At 41.7% G+C, this 18,744-nt stretch overlaps 1 protein-coding gene across 2 annotated transcripts in view; it reads right to left on the bottom strand.

Moving 5' to 3' along the window:
- The window catches only part of UNC5D (unc-5 netrin receptor D), a 168,496-nt gene extending 150,201 nt beyond the window's left edge, over window positions 1–18,295 (bottom strand). For both annotated transcript variants that reach the window (XM_056321718.1, XM_056321720.1), the window contains exon 1: window positions 18,081–18,295. In XM_056321718.1, coding sequence (XP_056177693.1) covers window positions 18,081–18,177 — 97 coding nt within the window. In that variant the 5' untranslated portion in view covers window positions 18,178–18,295. The remainder of the gene's footprint in view (window positions 1–18,080) is intronic.
- Window positions 18,296–18,744: the final 449 nt, after the last annotated feature.

The raw sequence follows: 18,744 nt of genomic DNA, 5'->3' as shown, positions 1-18,744 counted from the left end.
TAAAACATTATTTGTATTAGACTCTCCGGGGCTAAGATAAGTCAAAAGAGGACAAAAGACATACTGGCTGTGTTTACCTTGCCACTTTAGCAACTGTAAGGCATCTCTGCAGACCAGACGCAAAAGTTATGCATGCAGAGACCCTGAAAGCATGTCTCAAGTGCCTGTGGCTGCAGAACGCCTTTTCAGGCTGAGAATTCTCCAGATGTCTCTGTGCTCTCTGAAGGTGCGTACAACTCTAGACAGTCACGGAGGATACTGGAAAAAAAAGACACCATGTGGCTGGAAGGCAGGAGGGACAGGGCTCATGGCAGGTTTACAGTCTTCTCCATAGCCTTAAAAACCACCTGCATTGATAGAGTGAACGTATCTTCCTGAGCGTGGCCTGATGGCTGGGAGTTTCAGCACACTGTGAGTTTAATTCCTAAGTTTTTGTAAACGTTTTGATAAAGGACAGTTCTAAGGAATTATTTTTAGAAAGACAAAAGTAATAACTTTGCAGATATTTGTAGAAAACTCCTTTCAGAACACAACATAAAATAAAAATTATTCTCACCTGCCTACTCAGCACCAGCTGAATTCTTTCTAGAGCAGTACCCAAATTTGCAGCACCAACAAACAGCAAACTACACATTCGTAACTCAAAACTTTTATAGGTTACTTTTGTTTTCTGTATATGATTTATAAACATACACACACAGACGTAATGCTTTGTGTATAATATTTAGGAAGTCTCATCCACAGAGCTGCAGCAGAAAACAAAGTCTGATGCAGTATCAGTATCTTGATCAAAGGAGTATGAAATTACCATGTAGCCTCCTTACGATAGCTTTGGAAATTTTTCTCTCCAAAGCCCTCTGATAAAGGTGAAAACTAGGAAAACTGTTTCTGGAAGAAACACCATACATAGACAACCAAATTAAAGGTAATCATGACAGACTCAAATGAACTCACTTTGGAATTAGTGCAAGACGATTTAGTTTGTGCAACAAAACCAAACTCATGCTATAAACCTAGATGAAAGAATTAGAAATACGTATGCAAAAATGCAAAAAGAGGTGCAGTAGGTCAAAGAAAATACTCTATCTGCTTCAGTCTTTCTGAGTTAACGATGGAAAACAGAGGATGCAAATCTCATTGATAACTCAGCAATCCAGTAAAATAAGGAAATTTCATTCAGACTCTTTCCTTCCCTGCTCCAAAACTTCACAGTATGAAGTATTTGAATAACTACTAATATTTTTTCTTAATAATTACAGAGCAGTTGATAAGCATACTGGCATATACAGAAACGTCTGCCAAAAATCTAATATAAAGAAATTCTCTGCAATTTTGTAATAATAGTCAAATACTGAGACTACTGAGGCAGGCAGACATCTTAGGTTTCACACTGTTTTTTTAAAGACAACTACCACTTCTAGAGAAACAGTCATACGACAAGATCTAGATATGAAGAACCTTGAGGTTTGAATTGCTATTAATAAAGACAAGAAACCAAACACAGTTTAACAATGTTGTGACATTTAAACAGCAGGGCACCGTGCTTTTTTGCTATTCTAGTCATGGTAAAAAGCCACTCAAATACTACTTCACAGGGCAACTTAAAATTAGGGAAAACTATTAATAACAAGGAGTTACTATGTAATTTTACAGAAGGAGGAGGTATATGCAAAACAATCATGTCTCAAAGAAATCTCAGAATAATAATCAGCAGAAAACCTGTTCACAAAATACATGTAACAGAGATGTTCCAGCACTCAAGAAATCTCACTGAGAGAAGCTGGGAACATAACCCAAAGTCTCCTGAAAGGTTTTAGTAAGCCAGGGCAACACTGGGATTTCACAGCAGAGTGGAAGACGGACAGAATATTCTACAATATCAGGCAAGATCATAGTCTAGGTCACATGTAAAACCACAAATAGAACCCTTTCTCTACAGAACATAATAAATATCTTTAAAACTGCTATTGCAGGCCCTGTTGAAGCATGTTACGGGGTGGTTTATGTCCTGATTACATGCAGCTGCTTACACAAAGTCCATCTTTTCCTTGTCAGATGGATTTCTTCTGCAGCTAATTGGAAGCCAGAGAACTCTGCTTGTGAAAGCCAGCAGCTATTGCAGCCTGCCTCCACTAGAATTTGTCTTCTGAAAATATAATGAGGTCATTTTTAAAAGATGCAAATAAATGGAGAGGGGAAAGAGGAGGAGAATCCAATGAGCAATGAGACAGTCCAGGTTATTAACTAGCATAAGATGAGAGAAAGGAGGTGGTACTATTCAAAACCCACACCTTTGCTCAGTAGTTGTTGCTGTGAACACAACTAAAACATAATACTGGCAATTGGTCTTCATTTGGCAAAGTGTGATGCAGGCTAGGAACAATTTACAGGCTACGGGCAGTTAATTCTTTCTTTATTCTCTTGTATATTACAAGTACAGGTCTACAAGAACGCAATGGTGGTTTTTTCCTGTTTCCTCCACTCAGAACAGATGAGCAATGCGCACAGTGTTTCCTTCTGCTATAAGTAAGTGATTATTGCTTTTACTTGACATTTGTTATCCATTTTCCCATCAATGCCCAACCCAGGGAACTGACTCCAGAACCTCCCCTCTGAACGCCACGTGGCACACGCTCTGCCACAAGTAAGTGTCCTTCCATAAAGTAAGTACAAACCAAAAAAACCTAAAATGTAAGTGAATATTTGTTGAAATAGCCCCCACCAGTCTTTCATTTCTGCTGTGCTCAAAATGCAGGCTAAATCAAGTAGTTTACAGGCATCTACTGGAAGATATAAACCAAGCAAGAGAACAGCTTCAGCACATGCACTTTCAGTGTTTCATTAATTCAGTAGCTTCCTAGCTTATTCCAGTGTGGAAGAAGACTTATTCTTTATAAACATAAGGATTTGCTGCATAGTATTCTATGAAAATTTAGGATTGAGCTAACAATTGTACAGCTTGCCCAAACTACTGCAGTATCAGGTTCATTCTTTGTATCCCTGCAGTACTGAAGAATGAGGGAGAACAACAAAGGAGGAACCAAGGCACAAATAATGAATTTCACTTTCTTAAATTTCACTCTAGACCATCGCTATCTGTTAAGAGGAAAACAAACCATAAAGGGTGATCAAGCGCTCTAGACAACCCACTGAAGGTAGTCTAAAGCCTTACTCATTGGCTGAGCCCATCAACCAGAAAAGCCTTGTCAGACCAGATCTAGATGTGCTGAGTTCTAGGTTACAAGGGGGTAATCTCCTAAGAGCAAGATAAAGGGGATTTCAGTTTAAATGCCGATTTCATTATGCGACTAAGCACATTGTGTATTCTCACATCAGCATCTCAGTTATCACTTCAAGCATGGAAAGCAGACACAGAATCAGGGACAGCAAATGCTGATTATGAACTCAGTTTCGTACTGTAGCAGACACACTACATTTAACTTACATGCTCACAATGAGCAGCCTACGAGGAGTACCACCACCAGCAGGACAGTTACAACTTATTAATTTATTGACTCATCTTGCGCAAAGGGAAGGGTGTCATAGATGTTTTAAAAATGTAATGTGATCATTTCTATAGACACTACGCAGAATAACAAAATAACACAGCATGTTGGAGATTTCTATTGTACCCCAGCTTTTCAAATGTATATGTATTACCTTGTTGATTTCTGCACAGATACACAGTTAGGTGTTATACTCCAGTGGCTGGAATAAAATAGTGGAGGTTTTCTTAATTTTAACCCACTGTACAACTAGGGAGGTACTTTTTATATCACTACTTACATTCACCCAATTATGAAATGAATATTTGGTAGAGACTGAATTTACCCGAGAGGTACTGACCCTGTTTAAGTAGTGAAGTTTTCATTTCCATCCATCAAGAAGCTTGTCTATCATTTGAAAGCAAACATGAAGATAAAGAAAAGACTGCAAGTAACGATACTATAAATGAAATTACTTTCATTCTTACTTGCCTCAATGTCACTCATGGAAACCAAACCTTTCTGGATGCATCTTAGAAGTCACATACAGCAAATGAAGAATTGCTGAAAGATCCACATATCCTCCTCTGACTGCTGAACTGGAGGTAGGAAATATGTAGGCAACTCATACACCTACCCAACTGCGTAATCTTCTGTGAATCCTGTAGATCTCTAGTCTTCTAACCAGTCCCACAAAAACTATGCACAAATATGCAAACGTGTGTCTGCAGGACCACTAACAGCTACCCAACTTCTTCAATTAAAGTCTTAAAAGATTCTTGACATGATAAAAAGACACTCTCAATAGTCACCTTGTCATTATCTTCTCTTTATGAAAAGAACTCACTTTGTGTTGTTACTGAGAAATTTGTATTGCCAAATCAGTGGAATAGGTTACTACAACAGTAATAGCCACAGGAGATTTGCTGATCTCCAGCAGAAATAGCTTAAAGATAATGCAGAGGTCAAAATCTGTTTTCATAAATACAAGACATCACCTCAGTACTCTGTATAGAAGTCTATTCATGGAACAGTCTAAATCTTTATTAATACTTGCCAGTGACAAATCTGTTTTACTGGGAAGCCACTCAACAGCCAATATAATACATTCACCACCTAAAAAATAAGGCTACAATCCTTTGATCAACCCTATTTGCTCTACACTTGTAAGCAAGTTCTTCCAGACAATGCACTAAAGCAAAACAAGTACCCTTGTTTCCAGTATTTTAGTATTAAAAACTATCAAGATGCATTGTCTGTGGACAGCTACGTAGCAATAAATATTACAAAGCAGTCTACACAAAAAGGGTTGCAAAGGTGACTGTAGCCTGCTTAAAGTCATAGCGCTACTAGCAAGCGGAAATCACAGATACATTAGGACAGCAGCAGCAGAATGCTTAGCTGCCCTGATCAAAATCCAGCTTGCTCACTAGTATCTTGTACTTCCTTCACAAAACCAACACACATGTAACACTGTTCTGTACCAGTATTTCAAGGACAGCTGGGGAATGGCTGAAATACTACATATGAGTTACCCACTTTTTCTGCATTAAGGAGACAACAGAGACGAGGAATTGCAACAGAACTTCCTTCACTAACAGAGAAAGCGGTATGTTGCAACATCCCTTTTGAGGCACACATCACTATCAAGAGCAAAAATAATAGCTGTGTTTCATTGCTATGATACGTGCAGTATCAGATGCTTGAGCAGAATTTCATGAATTGTTTTTATTAAACCACTGAGACAGCACTTTAAATAGCCATGAAGAGGGTTTCTCTTACTGCTGCAAGAACAGCTTGGGCTTAAAACAAGTTCTGTGCTTGTTCCTAGGAATGGAAGCTATTTTATTTATATAGATTGTATTTCCTCATCCTCATTCCCTGTCTAACTGCTATCTCTTTTCAATCTCAGATCCAACTTAATCCCACAGAGGCAAGAGAAAAGAAAATCTTCAGCCTAAACCAAGAGAAAAGCACTAGAAGACAAACAAAAAAGCAGCTAACAAATAATGAAACAATGTTTCCACCTGGAGGTTTTTAGATGTCAGCTACATTTTGTTGAAAATACTGGAAATTTGAAAGTCACACTGGAAACTCCATGAAGTAAGCATGGTGTGTGAGCACAACGCATGTCGCAACAGATAATAAAGGATTTCACCACAAAGCTTGGTTAAATAAGAAGTCTTGATAATACACATTGAAGTGTTTTGAAAGATAGTGCAATGTGTTCAATTCATTCACAGCAAAAAATCACCCTCTCTAGCTTGATTTGAAGTTTTTTCAAGAATGCACTTTAGCATTACCAAGCTAAAGTAATTATATAAAAATGGAAGCAAACTTCCCTCAGCTGTGGCAGATCTCATTATAACAAACTACTGTTTATAGATGTTATTTATTCCATATGCACTTGACTCCCCTTTATTAAGTGATCCATTTCTCTTGCATTATCTTATTAGAGATACCTATTTTAGAGGCAAAAGGTTGCTTGGAAGTAGCAACATGCCTATGTGGGAAGGGAACTTTTTCTCTCCTTCCTTCCCCCTCCACCATTACTGCAGGAAAGAACAATCAACTGTGGAAAGACTGGAACAGTTCAATGGGCATAAAAGAGGTACTAGTAATAAATTAGAATATTGCAGCCCTCTTTATGGGTTTCAGACATTGCTTCACAACTGATACCATACATGAATTTTAAGCTGGCTGCTGGGTCAGGCTAGCTCTGGAGAAGCACGACAAGCCATTACTATGCATCATCATCAGCTAGGGCTTAATAGTGAGCCTTCACCGCAGAGAAATACAGCTTGCTTGCAGGACACTGGAGCCCAGATCAGAATGAGTATCTCCTAAGTTACTCTAGCAACAGCAGAGCTTTTTGCTCTCCCAAAAGTTCAGATTCTTTGCAGGTGGAATGCCCCTTTACAAGTACCTGTGCAAAGATCAACCCCATCTAAAGTAATCAGAAGCCAACTTAGAGCACAGGGTCCCCATTATTATTATTATTTTTATTTTTTTAATCAAAGCTTGTTTCTACAAGTTTCATTTGAGGCTGAGTCAAAATTCATTGCTTCCCTTTTTGTGTGACATGTGACATTCCTTCTGCGTGACATGGCAAAAAGACCCACAGGGCAGCAAACTGTAGTCCTATGTGTACAAGCCAATGTTTTGGCTGGACACGATATGTCATTCTGTCACTGGCCAGCTTAAAAAAAAACCAAACACACAAGAACAACAAAAACAGAAAGCAAGAATATGCAGCTGTTTACTTCCAGATGTACTGCGCACTGAAAAAAATGAAGCAGGTACTCCCCCACCTCCGTAACAACTCTTGAATTAATGGGGTTCCTTCCTGTCTACCCCATATGAAAAACAGCTTGATCCCCTATAAAACATTTTATACCTTTAACAAAGCATTATAAATCTAGATCAACTAAAGCATTTCAAAAGAAAAACAACCACCAAACCTCCACTGTGTGAGCTGTGAGCATTCTGTGGATTTTTACTGTGTATGCCTGCAAAGAAAGCAGGGGTTAAAAACACGAACCAAAACCAGGCAAAGTCCTATTTTCCAGTAGCAGCTTTTTCTACCTTCTCATGTGAAGTTGCTTTAGAGGTGAAGTGTGACAGGCCAGGATGACGGAACATTCCAGGCTGCATGGTACTGCAGCAGGTGCAGTACAGCTGAACGCAAGGGGACCGCAGAGCGGTTGTTACTTGTTTCCATTGTGACAGGTGTATCTTTTGTCCCCACAGGACTGAGGAGACTGTAACTGTAACTGACATTCTGAAAGCACAAAAACCTCTCGAGAATAGTTCTGCTAGGTTCTTAATGGCTATGATTTCATTGAGGGGGGCTTGTAGGCTGGCTAACCACCACCACAGCAGGCAGCAGCAGGAGTCTGAATTAGCTCCAATACATTTAGTCTTATTTTATCTTTTACGTGAGGTAAATCTCTAAAGAGAAACAGCAAACAGTCCACACAATGCCAGAACATCTGGGCAGCAGAAAGAAGGTCCTTCACCTTTCACCTCCGCTACCCCTTCATTCAACTAGAAGATGCCAGAGAACATTTATAGAGTATTTCAGTAACAGTACTTTCAAAAAAATATAGAGGGAGATCAGTCAGTTTTCTGTACCCCTCCTCCCTTTTACTAACATTGCTCCTGCCCTTTGAAAAAAAAAAACAAAATCTCTTGAGTGCTTTCATATCTTCAAGGGGTAAAAGTGCTAAAGAGCATGGCTGTATTTCAAACACAAATGCACAAATCAGTTCATGGCTGCTGAAGCTGTTCTACTGGAAATGGTAAAACCAGCCAGCTAGAAATGTCACACAGTTACAGACACAACCTTACATCAAATAGGTGATGAGAGCTCAGAACACTGTGGTCACCATTTACAGTGTTTTACTAGTCTGCTCCCCTCCTACCACAGTATTCCATCACTGTTCAGCTTGTGAAGGGGTCTTGCTCTTACATTTGCCAGCTTTTCTGCATTTAATGTATTCATCAAAAAAAACCCTTGGTGATTAGAAACAGCAAACTAGAGAAAAGCACTAAATAATATTGGAAACTGAAAGTCCTTAAATTATTCACAGATTTCAAACAGTTTTTTAAGTACACCGTGGCATTTCAATAGCCATGTAATTCAGTCTGACATCATAAACTACAGCACTGTGATGCTAATTTGGGAGACGATTACAGCTGTAAGAGGTTGATTCAGTCTTCATTTACACATAATCTGTGGTTTGTCTTACGAAAGGACTAAGGATCTGCTAAATTCTAAATTTTAGGGGTGCATCACTCCACCCAGATGTAGCTAAAATAATTCCACTAACCAAACAGTAACAACACCTCATTACAACTCACTAGTGGTTAGCATCACTGAAAACTTTCTAATTTTTACCTACAACTTAGTGAAATATCATATATGCTGCAAAATCTCATGATAACCTTCTGACGAAAAATTCAGCATGTAATATGATAGTGAGATCTTACTTGCTGGGACTAATATCTATCACCATACACTCTCCTTTTACTACTGCACTTCTAATCGTTGAACTGCAAGACCTTTGTGAGGGCATTATTATAGTTACGTAAGTCAAAAGTTACAGCCCAGGGCTCTCACTAAAATCAGGGAGTTTCTCCACCTACTATGTACTCTTCTCTCTCCTCCACAGAGTTTGTATGGGGAGGTGGAAGGAAGATACAAGTGTTCGCGTTCTATTTCTTTAGGGCATCAAATGAAGTTATACCAGTTTATCTCTTAGAAACTTAACACATCGCTGTCCACTTCAACATGTGGATGAAGATATGATGGCTCAGAAGATAAGAAACCCAATCTTCAGGGCCTTTTCCTTACACTAGGGTACATCAATGGGAATTTTGCTACTCATTTTATGGAGTAGGAAGAAAACCATCACAAGGGTAACCCTGATTTTTATTCTCACTATTCCAATTTCTCATTAATTCCTTAGGAAGGAAGCAAGGAGAAGTTGGCACGTCAGTTGCTAAATTACAGCTCTCAAGCTTGAACTGTTAAGCCATGTTTAGTACAACTCAAAACAGAAAACACTACACAATCTTTAGGAAGAATTAAAGATACAAGAATGAGAGTTTGCATTCAGGTAATTGAAACAAAGTTATCAAGCTCAGCATAAGGCAGGTACCACGTTACTAACTCCCAGATTCAATCAAAATAGAGCAGGAATATTTAAATTGTAGTCTAAATTAGATCTGCAACAATCTTCACAGAAATAGGCAAGTCAAGTAGCAAAGTTATCTTTGGAAAAAAATCTATTAACCATAATGGAATGATAATCCTCTTAGATTCATTGATGCTGACAGATTAAATACTTTAAATTCATCTTTTATTTTGTTAGCTCATTTGACACAAAATAAGTCCTACGTTTTTAATATTATAGTGGGAGTAGAAGGAGTTTTGCTGTTACTGTGGCAAATTCAGTAATAATGGAATGCCTCTGGGTATTCAGTAGAACTATAAACGATGTTACCAGATGACAACTGGAAAGGACTAACTTGCTTCCACTTTCAACGTACTACCACTATTTATTAGAAACCAAATTAATTTTACTGAATTTGCTTTCTGTTTAGAAGAAGCCTAAAAAGCTGGACTGATAACAAGAAAGAATGCACAAATAAACATGTTTTCCCTATAACAAAGTGTTAAAAATAGGGTTACATATACAAAAATAGGGTTAAATATACTGCCAACCTTCTGCTCCTGAAGTCAGGCCGGCGTACCTCCAACAATGGAGCAGCCTGAAAGCTCCAAGCAATCCTCCTCCGTTCTCCTCCGAGAAACCGCCGTGCTTCAGCACCAGCAAAACACCTTACAGCAATGTTTCTCAGTCCCAGATGCAACTGCCAGACAGACTCCCCAAACCTACATACAGACCCTTTCTGCTCTACACGAAAGCCCTAGCTACAAGATTACTTACTGTCCTGGTATTTTACTCACAAAACCTTTCAAAAGGCTAGTTTCATACTTTGGTTGATCAAAATTAAATGTTGAGACCTGGAAACTTTTCGTTATACAAAATTATTCACTGCATAGCCCTTTGCAATAAATTGAGATGTTAGCATTCGCTCAAAAATAAATAATATATACCAGGCCTGATACCGCTCTAGCTTATTACAGGTCCCAAAAACCTCAACCAACATCAGAATGAATGCAGCAGGCAGAAAAAGAAGACAAATCTCCAGCATCTCACTTCATGTTACTCCATCTTAGCTTAAGATATACCAAGTCACTTCAACCTTGGATCTACACATTTGACCCATTGATTCTATCAGGATTCTATAGTTTATAATGCTAAATACGCATTTTTTTCACTGCTATATTTATCACCAGAATACTTGTCAGCTCCTTTTACTCTTTTTATAAGAGGGAAATCACTTATTATTTGACTATGAGCCATATAAGGAGGCTCAAAGTCTTAAGAACGCACAATTTTCCAGGAAAAGAATATATCCAGAATTATAAAGCTATTTTAACAAATCTGTATTATTGCAAAATTACTTTGCTCTGAGAACTACATGATGTGAATAACAACATTCAGAATTTTATCTGGAAGCCTTCATTTAGGATGTACTGCTAAAGAGGAATGACATGCATTAAGTATATGCACCGGCTACTGCCTTCAAGTGTGTCCCCCCTACTCACAACTGACCTGCGGTACAGAGCTCCGACAGGCGAAGTGTTGTTAACCGCTACCCAACACAACGTTTTTATTTCAAACAGCCCATGTTCTTTACAGCCAAGTTGAAAGACACAAACCAAAAAGTTCCAACTCAAAACTAGCACTGTATGTGTCAGCAGCAGCAAATACCTCCTGAATCATAGAACGGTTTGTGTTGGAAGGGATCTTAAAGCCCACCCAGTGCCACCCCCTGCCACGGGCAGGGACCCCTCCCAGCAGCCCCCAGCCCCGTCCAGCCGGGCCCTGGGCACTGCCAGGGATGGGGCACCCACAGCTGCTCTGGGCAGCCCATGCCAGCACCTCACCACCCTCACAGCACAGAATTTCTGCCCAATATCTCATCTAAGTTTACCCTCTTTCAGTGTAAAGCCATTACCCCTTGTCCTATCGGACAAGAAGGTAGAAGTTGAAATTAATATTTCAAAGAGTAACGGCTTACCACAGATCTTTAGCAGTTTTAAATCTGGCCTAGAACACAGCTAACCTGAAGCATCTGTCACCATAAAAGTCATAGACACATCTGTGGAACCGCAAATCAGATATGGCTTTACATGAAAGGTTGAATTCAATTAATAGAGCAAATTTGTTTTTCTGTAATGCAATTCATTAATTGGAATGGTGCAAGTATAGAAGCAATTTTGTGAATAACTGTTCACAATTTATAAGAAATCTCCATGTTTGCTCTTTTTATGTTCACTGTCTGCCAGGATTCAAGCAATTCAATTCCACATGCAGAAACGCTCACAGAAAAGAAGTTTTAGATCCACAAAAGCACTTTCTGCTGAAAAAAAATTAAGCATATCTAACCACACAACAAGATAACACTTCTTTTAACCATTTACACATGAGCAACCTGCAATGGTATTTCAGTTTTCTGTGCAGCGAGTCAAAGAGCACTAAAACATGCACAGTACAAAATCCAAAATATTTGGTTTATCCTTCTACAAATAAAACTCTCATCAACCAGAAGCAGATTTTTCTCAAAAAGCTTTTTGACATTCAACACAAGTTAGACATAAAAGCCTGTTAAATGTTATTTTAATTCTCCATTCAGCCTAAAGACAAAAAGCAGGTCTCCTGGAAAAAGGCAGAAGCAATTTTTAAAAAGTTTTCCTCTTGTTGTTCCTATTGCTTTTTCAAAACAGGCATGGACGCAACAAAACAAAAAAGAGCTCGGCTATACTATTTCCATTCATTTTGACTACAATTTTTATGTTTAGACACATTCAATAAGCTCTATCTACAGATTAATTATGCACTTCTATTATGGCAGTTCAAGTATTCAAGCATCCATTGGACCTTCAAAGTACAGAGACCATTTAAAATTACGCCCGAACCCTTACTGGGCCGATACTGTACACAGGGCCAGGGAAGTTAACTCTCACCACAAAGTCACTTTCTGCAAGGTTACACACCGGTCAGCTCTGGAGCTGCAACTAAATCGCAGGTTCCCTAATTCCCTAGTCATGACAGTTACAGAACTGGTAATGACTGCAATTATACAGTCCAGACAGGACAGAAAACTGGTCTGTAGCATTCACAGACTGGCTGCTACAGCTTTATGCCACCTCCACCTTGTAAAGCTGCCTGGCATGCCCATTAAAGGCAGAGATTTTACTCAAAACATTTTTTTCTGTGAAACAGTAGATGCGTAGAGCACATACTTGGCATCTAAAGCGAGCCCCTTCACAGGCCAGCTTCCCCTTGGATGGCAACCTAGTCGTGGCCAGCATCAGTTGGATGCAGAGTGGCTAACCAGCATTAGGACTTGCCAGTTTGCATTGGTCTTCCATAGGAACTGTCCAGATGCAGGCTGCTTCTCCTTCAGTGGCTTGCAATAGGTTTGTGTCTTTCGAAAACTCTTCAGGACATTGTTATCCAGAAATTAAGGTCATTGGCGGCTTGTATTTTTCTCTTTCCGTGACACACTAAGCAGAGGTTTCCAATGAGACGTTCACAGTAAGAATTTCAAACATGTACGGTAACACTTCAGCAAAGCATATAAAGGGTAGGATAGCTGTGTGCTGAAATTCTGTTTACGATGCATGCATGTAATCTCACATATATATTCTTGTCTGAAAAACCACGTTAATACATCATTGTTCTACCTCAATACAGACACAGTATTGCACAGAGAATACCTTGTATAAGTAAATTAATTAGATACTGCCTATTCATCCTCTTCAATAATCCAAAAGCAAGCTAATTGCTGAATAAATTCAAGCCATGCTAAGCTTCCTAACAGAAATATTTTAACCGAAATGAACTCAGTGCATTAGGGCTTCACTGAGGTCTGTAACTTTCTAAAATTCAAAAAAGAAACAGGCAAAAAGCAGACAAAAGCACCTACAGCAGTAATCGGCAGAATACTCATTAGGGTACATCACATTTGAGTGTAATTGCCCTCCAGCATCCCCTGCATGGAAGTTCCTATAAAGCATTTGGCACTAAACAGTATCAGGCAAGTAACTGCACTCCACCAACCAGAAGCCTGCAATAACGGTTTCTTTATTAACAGAATTTTTTTTAATGGTGTCAAAGAAGGCCACAAAAGGGTGGGTGGGGAGGGGAAGACGGTTGAAAATGTCATTGATCATAATAATGCAGGTGAACTACAAGGTTTAGATTACTTCATCTTGTACATGGTATTTGCATCTTCTAATGCCTACTTGCAAGTGCTCTGAAATGTGGTTTATTGACCTCTAACAAGATATGATGAAGCACAGAAAAATTCATACTTGCAAATACTCATGCTTTAAGCTAAGGCCACATGATACATGACTATAAAAGTTCTTTAAAAGAATAAACAGAAAACGAAACATTTTTGTATTTTATAGAAATGAATCTGACCATCTGCTTCACTGCAACAGCAGCAGCATCTAAAAACAACTGAAACAGCAGCCTCTGGTGTTAAAACTCTGTTCTTTTCCCCAGACTCCACCTTTCAACAGAAAGCAGGACTCAAAATACAGAAAAGATACATCAAGTGGCCCTGTGGAGTCCCTCGCACCATAAGTAATTTTCCATCTTAGCATACACCATACTATTTGTATTTGCCCTCTGCAATTCACTGTGGAAAATATCACCAGATTAGCTTCTATTCTGCCCTGGTGAAAATTCATCTTGATACGAGTCCTCATACTGTAATGAAGACGGAAATTTTTTTTCATGGCACGGAAAGCTCATTTCACCCCTGTACATCTCAAGCTTTATTCTCTACATCTGAAGAGACAGAAATTACACATCTCTTGAGGACATATATGAACAAGCACGTGTGTACAAAGGATAAGCCAAGAAAAACCACCCCTGCAATACACCACCTTAAAGGGAGAAATTATCCTGTCTTTCCAAAAATTAAGTATTTTCACAGAGATGCATGTGTTAGAAAGCACATGATGGAGGCTGTGCACACCTCGCTTCCAGGACAGGATCACATGCGTAGCTCTTCAGGTTTTTGTTTGAGTAAAACACGGAAAACTCACTGCCATTCTGATCTGTGACATTCCAGAAATTCATAGTATGCTCCCTGTGCAAAGCAGTAATGTACTCAAGTATTATCAGAGTGCAAACTAAAACAATCCTCATAAGGATTATCATTCTATAAGAGACAAAACCAGAGCACATTCATGTCTTACACTCAAAAGGAATGTTCAGACTTTCCCACTCTTTCCTATGTTACAAGACAGCAATGAATGCAGAAAAAAATTCAGGACTGAACAGAAGCCTTAACAAAACTGGACAATGACTTGAAAAAAGATACACACATAGATACTTCATGAGTTCCAAAATGTAATGTGACAACTTCTGCATCCTGCACCCAGATCTTTAGAGCCCCCAGATTTCCTGTGGTTTTAGAAAAAAATTATTTCTTTTGAAACCTTACTGAGCAATGCTATCTCTGTCAAACTGAGCCTGTATCATTGTGAAGATCTCAGAAAGGTGATAAACTGTTTAGTAAACAAACCCACATGTAAAGGAAGTTTGTTTTCTGAATAGTTACAAAGTTAAGCAATACAAACATTGACAGAGAAACCCATTTAACACGCGACACACTTCAACCCTGAAGGATGGCTCAAAGCAGAACATGTGGTTTGCTACTGTAATGAAAGTTTTGTCCTAACAAACCAAAAATACAACATTATCTGAATAGAGTGATTTGAACAAAGTCATAAAAGAGATTCCTAAAGCACCCATGTCTTGCCTTAATTTTTGTTTACTCCTATGTCACTCATTAAGAATATTTCAAGTCTACACCTAGCTGAGATATTAATAACATGCACACTTTAAGATCAAATAAATCAATATGCTGACACAGTGCGTATTCAGTTGGGGCTGGCATGTCAGGAATATTTCAAATAGTAAACTGTTGAAAGTACTTACAAATAATCAAACAGCTTTACTCTCAGCAGGGTATCAGGAACAGAGAAAGAAAACTTGAGACAGTCTAATAAAGCATCAGAAATAAAATACTTTCTTTTGGATGCAGAAATCAGGACACCTAAAAAAACCCTCCCTACTCCGCTAATGCAGTGTAAACTCTGAAGCAGAGCTGGCCGCAGCAAGTCAACAACATTCCTCAAATAGAGCACCAGTGATAGCTCCTACACGGCTCTAAGCTGGTAACAATGAAGTACTCTGCAAATATGGACAGAATTCTCAGATACGCAAATGAAATTCTAGCCCACTTGAAATAAATGGAAGCTCATCTAATTTGCACAAGGGCATTATTAAATGCAAGACAAAAGGTACAATCAGGACACAGATAACTTGCACACCAATCCTGTCTTCACCACTAGATTTATTTCAGCATCAATAGAATTTGCTATTTTTACTTTCCTAAAACCAGCATTATTTCTCCAAGAGCTCTCCTGTCCAGAGGCTGGTTTGTTGTCTTGTTTGCTAGATGCAGAATAATACTTCAAATATGCAGCTTTCTGGACTGCATGTTATCAGTGCTTTTTATGTTAAAAAACAATTTAAAAAAATACTGCAAAATTTTCAGGCTCAAAGGAGATACTTGCTTCAACAGCTTACTGCCCACAGACCCACCCATATTCCATTAGGTAGCTTAGTGAAGCCTTTTATCATAATAAAATCAGCAGCAATATGCAGTGGCTACCAAGCCGTACAGTAAGTGCCATACTATTGGAAAAGGAAAATCCCTAAACAATGCTTGTTTAGAACAAAACGTACTCAGATCTAAGCCCAGCATGTAACACATAGCTTTAGGCTTTAATATCAAGACACAGAAGAATACTAATGTTCATGTTTTACAGACATCTTTATTCAGACACATGCAGCCCCAAATCAGTTCAATGCATCAATTAGATAATAAATATTAGCGACTCATTTTCAAATTACCATAGTGTCTTTGTAATTTTCCCTGTAAAATAAATGCCCAAAGCTATATATATGTATATTAATTCCAATAGATCTAAAATGCTGTGTGAAGAGTATCTACAATCATTTCTTTTTTGAATCCCCATTCAGAATAGAATCCTGGAATATAATGTTTCAAAGGCAGCTTTTAAACAACTTCATAAACTAAAATCTCACAGCTCAATGGGTTGTTAACTGCTTAAGCCAAAGCTACAAGTAAACACTATGCAACATCACAACTGACAGACTGCAGGCACCAAACTGATGAAAAAACCACACTGTTCTTCCTCAGAATAACGTCCAAAACCAACTCTGCTCCAGTCTAGAACTTGAAATGTCCTGTGTGGCAGATTTTAATTAAATAGTTGAATTTTTTTTCCTTAACAGCAACAGAAGAGCCACCCTGCTACACATGACTTGCAGTATGAAATTTCAGATGCTTACAGGGCCTGATCCTGACCGTACTTCACGCAGTGCAAAACTGCTACGGAGTTGTACCAGACATGTAAAACAAAAGGCAATAACCACCTCACACCACTAATACACATGCATTCTTTTGCAGTCACAGGTGTTTCTTGACGAAAGTGCTAAGAAATACTAGACTTCATTCTAGACTCATCATTCATTTCACTGTTCTGTGAAGCGTGTGAGGGGTTTGTTTGTTTGTTTGGAGTTTTTTGGGGTTTTTTTCCAAAGAACCACCAAAAGGCCATATTTTATCCGTTACACAGGAGCCTCTCAGAACTCCCCTCTGCTGGACCAGTCACTGGACTTGACAGAGCACAGCAGGCAAGGGGCCAGCGAGGCTCCCAGGAGCTGTGGCCAGACGCCACAACTTGCCAGCTGCCCGCGGATGAGTTCCTATACAGAGCCCAAACCCAATACAGCGCACACAACAGAAAATGGAAGCACAGACACAATGGGCACGCAGAGAGCCCTCCACAGAGCTGCTAGCATCCAAACAGCGAGAGCAATCTTTTAGGACTTAACAAGTCCGATTACTCCGTTCTGTAAAAATAAGCCGTCTGTAAAAATGTGTGATTACAGACTCAAAATACAGAAACTATGTCTTATCAACAGCAGAAGGGATAAGGTAACGCTCGGTTGCCCCCTGCTCCCCAGGCACCCCCAGGACTTTGACAAGTCCAGCAGCGCCAGCCCAGGTGTCAGGGATGCCAGCCGGCGAGGAGCTGCCCGCATCCTTGGGCTTTTTACCCTAAAGAGATTGTGTCACTCACGTGATTTACCAGGGAAAAGTTTAATTAAAAAAAAAAGGGCTCCCAGCGTGTCAAATACCTCACAGGTACGTTAAAAAATACACGCGCTCAGGTGTATGCGCACCCAGCCTCAGGCGCTGGCGTTCTCTGCCAGGTAATCAGATTCCCGCTGCCAGACATCACCGACCGTCCCCAACCCCACCATTTCGGGACAGCCCCAAGTCGCCAGGGCTATCGTGACTATGTCACGAAGACGGTGCCCAAAGGATCCACGCACACGCTGGATTCCCAGGGATGCTTGTGCACCTCAGCCTGGAGCCCTCCCTGCCCACGAAGCCACCACTCGCGGTACGTTACCTCGGCTCCCGGGGTCGGAGGGACCGGCGCCACCACCGCTCCGGCCGCCGTGCCCCTCGCTCCCCCCGCACGCAGCTCCGCCCGGGCCGTCCCGCCGCAGCGCACGGTGCCCCGGCCCGGGGGGGGGGGAAGGGAGGGGCCGCCCCGTCCCCGTCCCGGGGGGCTGGGGGGGGTCTCTCTCCCTGCCGGGGTCTCCCCTCAGCCCCGCAGGCGACAGCCGCCGGGCGCGCGCCCCTCTCCCCGGCCGCGGAGGCGCGGGAAAGCGCACGCGGCAGCACCGCCGGCGCGCGCGGAGCAACCGGTGGGACCCCCCCCCCCACACACACACACACCCCGCACCCCCCTGCAAACTTGCCGCCGGCACGGCTGCGGGCTGCCCGGCCGGGGGGACAGGCGAGCCCCGGGGGCGGCGGGTGCCCGCTTACCTCGCAGCGCGGCCGTCCAGCTGCAGAGCCCCAGCAGCAACAGCAGCCGCCGCTCCGGGCGCGGGGGGCAGCTGCTCCGCGCGGCCCCGCCGCCCATCCTGGCCGCGCAGCCCCGCGCCGCCGGCGGCGGGAGCGATGCAAAGCTCCTCGCGGTCCCTCCGGAGCCGAGCTCAAGCCAGACAATTCGCCTCTTTTTTTTTTTTTTTTTTTTTGTGGGTTAGGGGTTTGGTTGGCTTTTTTTTTTTTTTTTTTTTCCCTTCCTCTTCCCCCTTCTTTCCCCGCCTCCCCTCTCCCCCCCTCCCCGCAGCGGCGGGAGGCGCCCCGCGCCCGGCCGGGCGAGGCGAGGGCGGGCAGTGCCGGTGCAGCCGCTCCGCTCCGCTCCCCGCTCCAGCCGCCGCCGGCTCGCGAGCGGCGCGCGCGCCCGCAGCCCTAATGAGCCGCCCCGCCCCCGCAGCCAATTAGGCGCGCGCTGGGCGGGCTCTGCCGCGGCAGCGCGGGGCCGGGATGGTTGGGGGGGGGGGCAGGGCAGGTGCGCCTCGAGCCCCCCCCGCCTCCCCCCGCGGTCGGGCCCGGACCCCGTGCCCCCTCCGCGGGGGTGCAGGCGCAGCTGCCGCCGGGCGCACTGTGTGCCCGGCCCGTGCCGGGGGGGGACACACACACGCGC

This window comes from Falco biarmicus, chromosome 18 (genome assembly GCF_023638135.1).
Source record: "Falco biarmicus isolate bFalBia1 chromosome 18, bFalBia1.pri, whole genome shotgun sequence".
Classification (NCBI taxonomy): domain Eukaryota; kingdom Metazoa; phylum Chordata; class Aves; order Falconiformes; family Falconidae; genus Falco; species Falco biarmicus.
Note: the sequence above shows the minus strand (reverse complement) of the source record. Positions and strands in the feature narration are given on the sequence as shown.